At 47.3% G+C, this 12,886-nt stretch overlaps 1 protein-coding gene across 1 annotated transcript in view; it reads right to left on the reverse strand.

The window, feature by feature from the left end:
• Positions 1-5,143: 5,143 nt before the first annotated feature.
• Positions 5,144-12,886, reverse strand: part of TMEFF2 (transmembrane protein with EGF like and two follistatin like domains 2) — a gene marked incomplete at both ends in the record, with an annotated part of 128,873 nt that continues 121,130 nt past the window's right edge. The window contains 4 exons of the mRNA XM_084265053.1: positions 5,144-5,240; positions 5,650-5,736; positions 10,906-11,064; positions 12,539-12,662. Coding sequence (XP_084121179.1) covers positions 5,144-5,240; positions 5,650-5,736; positions 10,906-11,064; positions 12,539-12,662 — 467 coding nt within the window. The remainder of the gene's footprint in view (positions 5,241-5,649; positions 5,737-10,905; positions 11,065-12,538; positions 12,663-12,886) is intronic.

The following is a 12,886-nucleotide window of genomic DNA, read 5'->3' on the forward strand; positions in this document are numbered from 1 at the left end:
AAAAAAGAGAAAAAAAAAAAGGGAAAAGTTGACAAAAATCCTGTGCTTTTTTTTTCCTTTAATGCATCTTTGTTTTCCACAGCCCTCCTGCTGTGACAAAACTGTTAATTAAACTGAAAATAAAATAAATTAAACACCTAATATGAAACGCATTTGAAGGCAAAGCCCATCCTGCCCACGTTCACCAGCAGAGGCTGCGTTGGTGGCACTGGCAGGGCACAAAACAGGAGACAATTTTTATTTATTTATTTTATTTTTGGGTTCCATAGCAAATAGAGCACAATCTAGCAGGCTCAGTCAGCCAGGCTGTGGCCCATCCAGACCAGAATGTTACTACAATTAAGAAAATGGCTCTAAAAAGCTAATCTTTATGACCAGTGTATCTCCATCTTCCTTTAATCATAGAATCATAGAATGGTCTGGGTTGGAAGGGACCCCAAGGATCACAGAGCTACAATCCCCCCTGCCACAGGCAGGATCACCAACCTCCAGGAATGATCTAGACAAGGTTGCCCAGGGCCCCATCCAACCTGGTCTTGAACACTTCCAGGGATGGGGCATACACCATCTCTCTGGGCAGCCTGTTCCAGCACCTAATAACTCTCTTATAAAAACTTCCCCTGATTTCTAACCTAAACCTCCCCTCCTTCAGCTTTAGTCCATTCACTCTTGTCCTGCCAGTGTCTACCCTTTTAAAAAGTTGACTGCCCTCCTGTTTGTATGCTCCCTTCAGGTACAGGAAGGCTGCAATGAGGTTCCCCCCACCCACCCATGCAGCCTTCTCTACTCTAGGCTGAACAAGCCCAGCTCCCTCAGCCTCTCTTCGTAGGGGAGGTGCTCCAGCCCTCTAATCGTCTTCGTGGCCGCCTCTGAACCCTCTCCAACAGTTCCACAGTCCAGTCATTGAGTGTTCTGGAGGGAAAACCAGCCACCAGTGCTCCCAGGCGTGGGCACTCCTGCCCCCCAGCCTGCCTTAGGTACCTTCAGGGACTGACGTCTGCGGACACCTTGCAACCAGTCCCTTGGCATCCCCCTGCCCCAGACACATACCTATAATGTTGAGGGCAGCCCTGGCTGAGGCACAGTGCCTACTTTGCAGCGTGGTGATGAACTTCGCTTTTAATTCGGGACTGTAACTTCCACCCCAGTGCAAAAGTGGGAGCTGTGGAAAAAAAGCTGCATGTATAATAAGGGGTGAAAGCAAGGATGTGGCACGAGATGTGTCTGATGTTGGATGAGAGGGAAGATAGCCTTTAATCATTTTGTTTTCAAAGAAGCTTTAGAGATCTCTTTGAAGATGAGGCTTTTCGAGAGCTGCTTCTGGAAAATAGGAGGCAGTGATACACGGCGCCCACCTTCTGCCCATGTTCCCCCCCCCCCCCCCCAACCCCCTCAGTTAACCTGCACAGGGGCTGTACATTGCATACACACACACACACACACACGCAACCCTGACTTCAGCACGCAGCCCTCTGGCCAGGCACTCAGTAAACTTCTGGAAAGCTGAGCTGATGTGGTACTGCCTGGGGAGGTGAGACCCCGATGGCTGCAGCAACAAGGAGAAAATCATCCCTGTGTCTCTTCATTTGAGGTAATCGTGGCTCCGCAGCGTGTCAGGCAGCCAAGCTAAGGGGGGGGTGGAGGGGTGGGGCGGAAGCTCCAACAGTGTGGCCAGCCTCCCTTGATTAATTGGAATATGTTTGTAATGATACTGGTGTGTGAATCATGTCTTTGTGGCATGGGCTGAAGGGGGGTGCCACGGCCTGCCGCATCAGCCTGCATGTGAAGGGAGAGGCGTGAAAGCCATGCCTGTCCTGTAGTGCAGCATTTGGGGTGGGCAAAGGCGAGAGTCCTGTGTCCCCCACCTGTGGCAACCAGGCTGTATGGTACCCACACAGGGCACTTCATGGGCACAGAAGGCTTGAGCATCATCTGAGACTGGGGAGAGTGGGAGAGCTCTTCTCACCAGCATTTGGTGTGCGCCGATAGCACCCTGGCTTCCTTCTGAGGACTGAGGTGAGGGTGCTGTTGTGCTAAATGCATCATGTACAAAGTAAGTAGGTGGTTTCTTGCTCCAAAACAATGTTACAGGCTGAGAAGGCAAGCCCAAGGGAACAGGGGTGTCACCAGGCCTACTTTTACCCATCCTTACTGAGTGGTTTGGCCTCAGTAAGATAACTGCCAGGCTGGTGAGTGACACCCAGGCTGTTGGGGCAGTGATGGCATGCGTTGTCCCTAAGCAGTCACACTGAGTGCAGTATTACTGGTTTTATCAGGGGCTTGCATGTGCAGCTTTTCTCTGGTGTGGTTTGTGAAGAGTTTCCGTGCTGGGTTTTGGGATTATTTACAGATGCTGCAGAATCATGACAAAAGAAGCCCCTGGGACAGCCAAACCAAGCGAATTCCTGCTCCCTGGAGAAGGAACTAAGCAACTCCCACTGGCCCTGAGAGGGACCTTGCTCTTGTTGGTGTAAGTGCCCTGAGATGTAGACACACAGCAACACAGCAGCACTAACCCCTGCCTGTAACTCTGGGCGGAGAAGCCGGGCTCTACCTCTGCTCTGGGCACTATCCCCAAGGCCACAGCTTCACCCAGCTACCCCTCATCCTATTGAGCTGTTAAACTGCCTGGAGAATGTCACAGTGAGTGTTCTGGCCATGTGTGGCTCTAACTAATGCACCCTCCTGTCCCTTCAAAAAAGGAGAAAGCACCTCCAAAGCCTCATTTCCGAATTTACTGCTGTGTTTGGCACAAGTGCCTCACACGCTTTCTGCAGAAAGTTCCATTCCTGTTTGTACCACCCCAGGGCACTCTTATTTTCAGAATCTGTGCCTGAACCAGCCATGTTGAAGGTTAAGTTTCCAAGCCCTGAAGAGGTCTCACGTTTGGAGGGACCTGCCCTCTGCATATTAAAACCAAACTCGTGGGCCCCTCTGCAGCAGGCACCGAAAAACTGGCCTTGTTTTTGAAGGTGTGGAGGCTTTGTGACAGGCACTGTGGCTGGGGATGCACCTAATAACACCTTGCAAACACAGGCTGTTTAAGGATTAAAGGTGGTGGAGCACAGTAAAAGCAAGGCAAATAACTTCGGAAAGTTTAGAGATCACATTGTGGACTCCTGTTTTCCCTTCTGAGCAGTGCTATGCTGGTTTAGGCTGGGCCAAGCCTTGCCTTTTTAAAATTGGGTTTATTGCAATAGCTCTGTGCTGGTGTGTGTGTGTTGTTAACATTTAATTTTTGTATCTAATGTGACTGAAATAAACGATACAGATCTGATAGTCCCAGCGGGGATGGACACTGATGATTTAGATTCAGCCCAAAAGTCTGTAGTCTGGACACTTGGTCGCCTCCAGCACCTCAGAAAACACAAAGCATGGGGCTCGGGGTTAGACCCACGTTTGCCACCTCCACACTAATCCTCAGCCCTGCGATGAAGTGCTCCTTGGAGGTGCTTGCTGCCATCTCCACGTTGGGTTCAGCCGATGGAGGCATCTGAAGAGGGGCATTGCAGTGCCACTTTGGTATCAGTTTAATTAACAGATTCCTTCCCCACGAGGGAGCTGTGCCACCAAACCTGCAGAGCCCAGCAATGCCATGCCTGTGTTCCCCTCTGCTTCGTACCAGCACAGATGAGCCCAGCACAGACGAGGACCAAGAGGAGCACCCAAACATCCATGTGGCCCTGGATCGTGCTGTGTGCTCTTACCCCGCATCACGCTCTCCTCACTGGAAAAGCAGCCTCGGTGATCGGAGGGCGTGGGGCGAGGGCTGAGGAGCAGGGAGTGGCTGTACAGCCCCACTCTGTCTGCCTCACCCCAGCCTATGGCTCCAGGAAGCAGATGGTCCCTGTAAGGCCGGCGGCCATGTCCCGTTGCCTGCCCCGCTGCCTGCAAAAGCACCGCACTCCCACTCCCATCAATCAGCACAGACCAGGTGCCTCAAAGCAGCTCTTGCCAATCGCCTTTTATTACCTTTAAAAAGCCAAGAAACCCAGAACAAGACAAAAAACTGAGACCGTGTGAACATCATGCAATGGATTCACTTTAAAGCAGGCTGGGGGAGGTCAGGGGACCAAAAGCCATGTTAGAGTAGAAGTTACCGCTTTACCCGTGCCTGAAGGCCAGAGAGGGTAGACTGTCACGGGTGGGAGGTGGTGACTGTTGCGAGTGGTCAGATCGATGTTGCAGCAGGAAATGGGAACACACGCATGAGCCACCATTCCAGGTAAACCCTGATCTGATGCCAACCCAAACGCTATTCCTTACGTGGTGATGACAGCAAGAAATACTCCTAACCCTTGTCATGGGCACAGTCTGCCTAGGCAAAGTCTCTTTGGAAAGGAGCTGCACAACAAATACTGTTACAGGGCAGGGGGTTAGTCTGGTTATGTTATTTAGTGTGACTAGAACTCCAGTGGTTAATGAGCAGAGTGGATGCTGGCTGGCAGCAGTGAAGTTACCGCACTCTACCCTTCAGTTGCACTTTGCCCTTCAGTCTCACTCTGCCATCTTCAAAATTCACAGCACAAACTAGGGTAATATTAGCTTCTCAAAAGAATGGGTTCTGGAGAGTTTCAGCTACCATGGAAATAACTTTGCATCTTGTCCGTCATGTGGATGTGACAAAACACATGCCCTTATTTTCCCGAGATATAGCCAACATTTGAATTCATTACATTTAATGGAGTAGGGTCACCCATAAAGTTACTCACAAGGTATTTTCTGAGTGGTTTTCACCTTCTCTTTGAAAAAATAAATTATATCAGCATGTTCACGAGGTACAAATGGTGCTGGCATTTCGGCTGTTATTATGTTATTAACTTTTTTAACCTAATAATTTTCAATCAACAGTAAGAAGCAATTTTCACTCACTCCGGTGACCGGAGTTGAAGATTCCGCAAAGTGTTCTTGTAGGGTTCACCTTGACGGACACCTAATTCCCTCCCAAATCGAAACATTATCCCCGACACTCTCATCGCGGTTACCAAGAATTTCCATTTCCCCATCGGTTAGGATTTAATTTGGAAGGCAGAGTTCCTAAGCTATGGGAGAGTAAAAGATAGATAGTATGGGAGAAGGCGGCTGATGAAATGTAGTTGATTCCGGATCTGAAATATTTTATCCCTCCTCAATGTAGGTTAAATTATTCTTCACCTTTCCCACATCCATAATTGTCGCTGATCTTGGACCAACTCAAAACCCTACTACTGAGTTCAGTAGACTCAAAATTGCCACTAGAACTGGAAAAAGAAAAAAAAAAAGAAGAGATTTGTTAGTGTCCATATACAAAAATCCCACGACTATACAGAGCTATGAGATACAGCAAATTTAAGAAAGGCAATTTTTTTCTCATCACTGAGTATTTATTATATATAACAAATACATGAAAAAGAAAAAACTATATTGTGTGATATAAATAGTTTATTTACATTACAGAAAAACATCAAGACAATGTATAACTATTTCAAATATATCCATACATAATCAAATATAGCTGTAGTACATGTTCTCATTGGTGTAGATTACCACAAATGCAAGGCAACATGTGTAGATCTTGTCTTAATCTTTTGTCTATAATACTGTATTTTGTAGTCCAAGCTCTCTGCAGTTAGTTTTGCCATTGTGGAAACATGCGCTCTTTAAATTAACCTTGTCGATGCTCTTGTTGTGTTGTCTGAACTGTAGTGCCCTGTGTTTTGCTTCTGTCTGTGGATTCTGTTGCTCCTGGGACATTTCCTGGAAAAGAGAGTTGTGAGAATACACGGCTTGTAACAATGCGTCTGCTCAAGAGGTGACGCGGATGGCGGGGGACATGGGGGTGAGAAGCCCCCACAGCCCTCAGTGCGTTTTCTTGTCAGCAAAATGAAACGGGCTGGCTAATGCCAACAGCACCACAAAAAGCCCCTCCAACCCCACAGGTAAACAAAAACACGGAAAGGGAGACAAAATTCCTGAGCCTTACTGGTGAGCACTGGTGACCCGGCTGCACGGCAGTGGCCCCAGTTGCACAGCGTCTCTCATCTTCAAATGCCAGATTTATTTTCAGCGAGGTGCAGGTGGAAGGTTTAGGATGGTCTTACGCTCACCTGCTCAGTGTCCCAGGTCTGTGAAGTATTTACAAAACGGGTGCGGGGGCTGCCTTTTGGAGAAGCTAAGCGTCTGCAATCCCTATTAGTCTCCATGGAAATGTTCCGTGCTCAGCTCATTAGCGAGCAGCTACTTTACTTACGGGTGCCTGCACAGCACTACGCTTCTCACAGGGCGGCTGGGCTTAGTGCAGAAAGCAATCATGCTGCAAAGACCAAAATCTTATTTTCCTTTGGATGGCTGCAAAAGCAAATCCCTTCTGCCTCAGGACCTCACGGCGCTCCTCAGCAAGGGCATGTTTCATGCTTGTACCTGCAGCAGAGCCAGCTGTGGGTTGGACTATGAAGCCTTTCCCCCCGAAATGGAAAGGTAATAGCACGGTTCTGGTTTCCTCACAGGGAAAGGCACCCTAAGGCAGAGAATATGGGGATGTTTAGCCCTGTGGAGGCCATGGGATCTTCTACGCAGCTGAAAGACAAGGGGGTCACGGCAGAATCTGGGGGGTGAGCGGAACCACAGCAGGATGACCAACCAATGCTCACACCTTTGGCATCTGTGGTACCGGTAGGAACACAGTGAGCCTCAGAGAAACAACCAGCAGTAAGAAGGGTCCTTTACCCAGGGTGGTGTAGTTAACATTTGGCACAGGAGGAGGAACGAGCTGTTCCAAATTTGGACACACGTTTGTCCTTAGAACTTCAGCTGGAGCTCAGTACGTGTTTTCAGCCTGTGTGCCCGCCATTCTGTGGGTAGCTACACCAGGAAGACCGAAACACCCTCCTAGAGTGGCCTGACAGAAAGGCCCATAGTACTGGAGACTATGCTGATGTGGGAAAAACAATTCCCCTTGTGTTGGGCTAAATGGGTTTTCCTGTTACACAAAGGTGTTCAGCTGCTCCTTGCGAAACCCTACGGGCTATGTGCCAGGGGGAGCCCACCCACTCAGGGCAGTGAGTACTCAAAGCACTTGCTTTCAGCTCCGTCTCTAACACCTAACAGCAGAATAGAATGAAACGAATTTTTACTAGCCCCTTAACAAGGTCATTTTTTAACCCAGTGAATGGGAGCGATGCTACAACTTTGTGATGCCAACTGAAAGGCTAAGCAAGGGGTTAAGGCCTTTTGCAGCATTTCAAAACACCATTATGTAAGTGTCTAACAAAATATGGGTCAGATTGTCCTGACTTCCTCACTTTTAAGCCAACAGGACCACCCCCTCATGAGAAACTGTATGGCTGTGTGCTATATTTTGCCTCGTTCCTTTCTTGGAAGCAGTAAAGCAGGCTGCGATCATTACTCCAGGAAAAATAAGCCCACGTCTCCTGCGCTCTCCGAGGTCACAGCACAGCTTTCATTATGAAACTAATGCAGACTTTAGACGGTCTGTGATTTCATGACAAACTCATAATTCACTGTGTGTTCCTAAAAAGGTGATCAAACTTTCTGAGTGAGCCAGGGAGCTGCTGTTAGCAAACACGGGGCTGATTCACGGAGCCGCATTTCATGTGCGCGCTGACAGCCTCCCAGCCCTGACTGTCCCCAGGTGGCCTCTCCTACCCGTTCAGCTGGAGACAGCACTGACAGAGCTACCCGGTGTTCCTCCCCTGTCCCCAAGGATGAAGACATGCAGCCCAAGGCACTGCCCTGCTTTGCCCCATGCAAAGCAGAGGTGGGGAACCAGGCACAGGAAGCCAAAAAGGGCACAGCTGAACTGGTTTTGTAGGAAACATGGAGTTACCAGGTGGCTGGGGGATGACCAGGGCATCAGCAATCCCCGGGGATGCAACTGGGCATTCCCAGAGAACAGTGGATACCGACTGCTCCAGCTAGAAGCAAGGAGATGAGCATCTCACAGGTGCTTTCCCAAACCCAACACTGATGGTGTCTATACAGTCTCTTAGTCCAAGGTTGAGAGAAATTGTTTCAAACTCAGAGATTACTACAACTAAGAGGATGAAAAAGCATCTCTTAATGGAAAACACCCATGTTCTAATTACACAATACTGTATACTACTAACTGAGGGAAGCTGGGAAGGCTCCAGGGCCAAGTAACTGACATCGCAACTGTGTAAATGAAAGGCTGCTGCATTTACAGGTATGTTGTGTTGGAAGTGTGCCTGGGTTTCCTAAGAGGGGCGTTGGCATTTAACCAGTTTTTTTAGACTTAATAATTTGATAAAATTGAGTGACAGCTTTTTCTTGGTCCATAACTCTCTAATCAAAAGTTCTTTGTAGTGCTCTGTGTGGGGGATGCATTCATTTATGAACACAGCAGTTATATCAATGTAAACTAGGTACTGGAGCGCAGGCTGCCTTCCCTCCCTCCATTGAAGCTTGTTCGCAAGCTTGAGTTACTCACAATGTGATTCATAGCAGGTAAAACACATTATGCATTCATTTTTAATCAAGTTATTTCTTCACATAAATAAGCTGCTGTGACTAACCATTAGGGAAGCACTAAAAATGCAAAGCTGTAAAGAAAACTGCTGAGAATCATTATGACACTAGGCCAGACCTATATTATTTACCATCCTCCTTTCCTTTTATCACTGCTTCTCTTTTGCCTTACCCCTGAGCTGATAGTCCATGGGTGTAGGGACCATGCCTACTCTATGCCGCTCCTCCTTCCCCTGCACCTCTTGGCATCTGGGCCCCTAGTCCTCCACCCCAGCCGTTTGTTCCTATTGCTGGCACTAGCAGCAAGTAGCCAGGTGGGCAACCTCATCAAGGCATGAAGCTGCTCCAAAGCAAACCACCAATTTCATTGGCTGAGGGTTCAGCTGAATCTGTCCTCCAACCTGGTTCATTGTGTGGCTACACAAACGTGCATGGTGGCACAAGAGCATCGGCAGGATCAGGTGCCCAGGAGCCAGGGGAAGGGCAGGCTGCTCCTGTCAGCAGCACAGCTCCAGATTAAAGTATCTGTGAAACAATGGCCTTAGAAGTGCCTGGCAAATGCTCACAGCCTTCCAGCTAAGGAGGACACCACATCGATTTGCACTACTTGTACAGGTAGGACTTTTAAGAGGAACAATGGTAACGACAGCTAAAAGATTTACAGTGGCAGTCTCATGTGGCTCAAATGCAAGGGTCTGGATGCAGTGCTCCAAGCTCATTTGATAAATTAATTAGGTGAAGCTGCACTAAAATGAGCAGCAAAGAATTTGGCCACAGCGACCTCTGCGTGAGTGAAGTTTCCCTTCTTTCTCCCAGGAACCTAGCAGGGTGACTTTAGTGCTTTTAAGAGTTCAGGGTGTGGAGTTCAAACCAACTCACTCAGGTTCTCCAAAGCAGATGACTTCAAAAACTCAATTACTTATGTATATGCTGCCACAACGCTCTCTTGTCATGCGGATTTCTCTTAGGCCACTTAAGAGCACACTTCTGCAAATGTATCTGGGATCATTATGCTGGGCTGGAGGATGCTCTGCAGTAATTACATGCATTACAGAAAAAAGTCAAAAGATCATAAATTGACTTGGTTACAAAGCGTGCGGGGAAAGGTGCCGTCCCTGTATGGAAACAGTGTGATGGGTAATTTGCATTACAGTACTGCATCACTCTGAGCATGCCACCTTCATTCCTCAGTATAAAGTGCCCTGTGTTAGACTGCATCAAGGTGACAAAAATAGAGTCACTTGACAAAACGATACAGAGCCTTAGTTCCATTATCAGTTCCTACACCACCACCTTTCCCTTACTACACACTACATTTCTGGTTGTTTGAATGACTTCAATGTAACCTATTGCCTCACCTGGCATTTACTGTCCAGTTGATGGACTCGGCTTGGCCAGAAAAGAAGCTACGTTTCATCAGATAGTTTTAGTTCATGCCTTAGGTCAGAGGAGGACCTGGCCTAAGGCATGAATTTATTATGATTTTTATCATAGAGACATTATGATTTTTTTAATCTTTCCTAGAACAAATGCTATACTTGTCCTCCAACCAGGTGGTGCAACACGGGGGTTGGGGTATATTAGAGGGTTTATTTTCAACAGAGGTTTGACACCTGGCTGCTTTGCTTTTTTATCTTTTGAAAAGAAATTTATTTCCAAGAGAGTGAGTTATCAGTGTTGCTGGCCGAGCGGATTTAATCTCGCGGTTTCTGAGAGAAGCCTGAAGATGCTTCAAGTTCAGCACTTATCCCAAGCCCTCGCAGAGACAGTAAGGTAGGTCAGTCGGAAGCAGAGCAGTGTGTGTAGGAGGGGAAGGATTGCATTTACCCCCCTTGTTCTGAACTGCCCTGGAGTTTACATTTGAACAACCCTTTTGTTGTTAGAGGGGAAAAAAAAAAAAAATCATGTATGGCTTGGTGTGCCACCATCTAGTGAAAACCTTAAACATGAGCAGTACCTCTGAAATCTATACAAGCCTAATGAAATCATTTAATCAATGGGGTTGCAAACAGGCTTAAAAGTTTATGTGCTTTGCCTGATTAGGACTAAGGGAATGGGCCCTTGAGGGAACCAGATGGAGATATGATTAGTTTTATTAAGTGTTGATCCAGCTGCTGTATTTATATTCCCCTTATTTATATGAACAATATTTGTCCAAGCATCTGAATACAAAATAGGAAACTTCATTTGCCATAGGCACCGCTGCTACCTAAGTTTGATTAAGATTAAAGTAAAAATTCAGTCACAATAATGAAGCAGCACAGACTGGCTGGACCAGACAGTATCTCCTGTTTGTTGGGGAATTAATCGGCATTTGTTACCGGTAGTGTCACTGCAGAAATCAGTATAATCGTCTCAGAAAGTGGGAAAACCAAAAAAAAGTCTTTCCTTTTTCTGTTGCAGATTTCCAGAGATACTGACCTTGTAATACAGAGGACTACAACACAGATAATCGCAATCTGGATGGTTCCAATCACAGCCGCTATTAAGACATACTGGAATCGTACTGGACCTGGAACCACGTATAAAACGCTGTAGTCCTTTTTTTCACAGTGTTGTCCAGTATAGCCAGCATCACATCTGAAACAAAATATTTTTCCAGTTACACTTGCTGCTTTCAAAGAATCAAAAAAAAAAAAAAAAATCCAAACCAAACCAACAACAACGAACAAGTTTATGTGGTTTTTTGCGGGTTTCCCCACCCCAAAGAGCGCACCGGTGACTCCTCCACCTCTTAGATGGAAGACTTCAGGTCCTCAATGTCACCAAGATGTGCAAGAGTGAATGACATTGTGATAATGCCAGGAGGTGCCCAGGAGGGACCGGGACTCATCTAACATCAAGTGGAGCTACTTGCATGTTGTGATGACAATCCATTTAGGTCCTTGCACAAAATATTTTAGATCTCTCCCTTTCTTTGGGAGGTGGGGGAGGGTGAAAAGCCATCTAGTTGTGGCTCCTTATGCAGATTACTCCTAAGGAGGTGATAAGCAATCATCCAAGCTCCATATGAAATGTGATTAGATGTTCCTGCAAGTGGATACATCATTTACATTTTATCTAGTTGCTATAAAAAACCCTCAGTTGATGCTGCAACCATCCACCCCAATGCCGCCTGCTGCGCTGCTCACTAGTTCCTATCCTGCAGCCTGACATCTCCCTTCTGTGATTTTTGGGGAACAAACAGTGGTTTTGCCATTTTAGCTCTTGCCCTGCTTCCCCTAGAAAGCCCAAGCAAGAAGATGCAAAAATCCAGGTCGATGGCAGTAGTGACCATGAGAGACCGTAAGAGACTGCTCGGGCTCTTCTCAGGAGGGTTGGTGGAGCACTAACCCTGATGGGTCAAGCCTTGGGCTTCCACCCTTTTCCTGTCCTGCATTCCCACAGCAGCTAGCAGCTTGAGGAAAGGATACTTTCCAGCTGAATGGAGATCCATTCTACTCAGCAGCTGCAAAGAGCAAAAAGTGCTGTGGCTGTTTGCAGTAGCTGGGAGAAGCTGGCTTGAGGCTCTGCCCCGGGGGATCGCCCTGGTCTGTATCTTTGCTCTCACAGGCTGGAGTTCAGCAGTAATACCCCACCTCTGCAGGGAGGCATCCACTGCAGAAACATGTCCTTTCACTGTCACACTTCCTTCCTGCTCTAACCTACTCCAAAGCCACCTCCCACTTGGAGAAGGCACATTTGCCCAGGCCTGCTGCCCCACAAGCATCACCCCTGCCATAGCAGGGACACGTTCCTGGTGGCTCTCCTCTTCTTTGGGCTGAGGAGGTTACCCAGTGGCTGTCTGAGCTCTTTGTGAAGTGCTTTTCAAAATATATCTAAATATAGCTGAAGGTTACCGAATGGTTTTGTAATGAAATAGCACTCTGCGTAACTCAATGTGCTTTACCCACATAAAATGGGGGCTTTGTTGAATAATTTAAATCTAATGGGTCTTGTAGCACAAAGGGCCATGGTTACCATTCTTTTCCATAGTTTACCCAGATCGAGTTGGTTTGTAAGTCAGTACTTTGATGTGTGTAGCCTTTCCCCTCCTTGGCAGGAGAAGAGTTACCTGCAAGACGGTTCCAGCATGTTAGTGGAGTGTTCGCACTTGCCGTGCATGCAGAAGCCGTTGTAATGCTCTGGACAAGGGATGTAGATCCCTCTTGCACTTTCTTCCAGTTTATTTGCATTCTCTGTGAACACAGGTGAAAGGAACATTAACCTGACAAGGCAGGATACTGCAACACGATGGAGAGAACTCAACATATAAAAGAAAGGAAAATCAGGAGCCCAAGGTGTGAAGGATGGGAAGCAAGAGCAATGGTTTGCACCCTGAAACAGCAAGATTGATGTAGATACAAAGCTTTGCAAGGTTTGCTGCTGTTCTTTTGCACATCTGATTTCTCTCAAGTTACAG

This window comes from Gallinula chloropus (genome assembly GCF_964237585.1).
Source record: "Gallinula chloropus genome assembly, chromosome: 5".
In the NCBI taxonomy this organism is placed as follows: Eukaryota; Metazoa; Chordata; class Aves; order Gruiformes; family Rallidae; genus Gallinula; species Gallinula chloropus.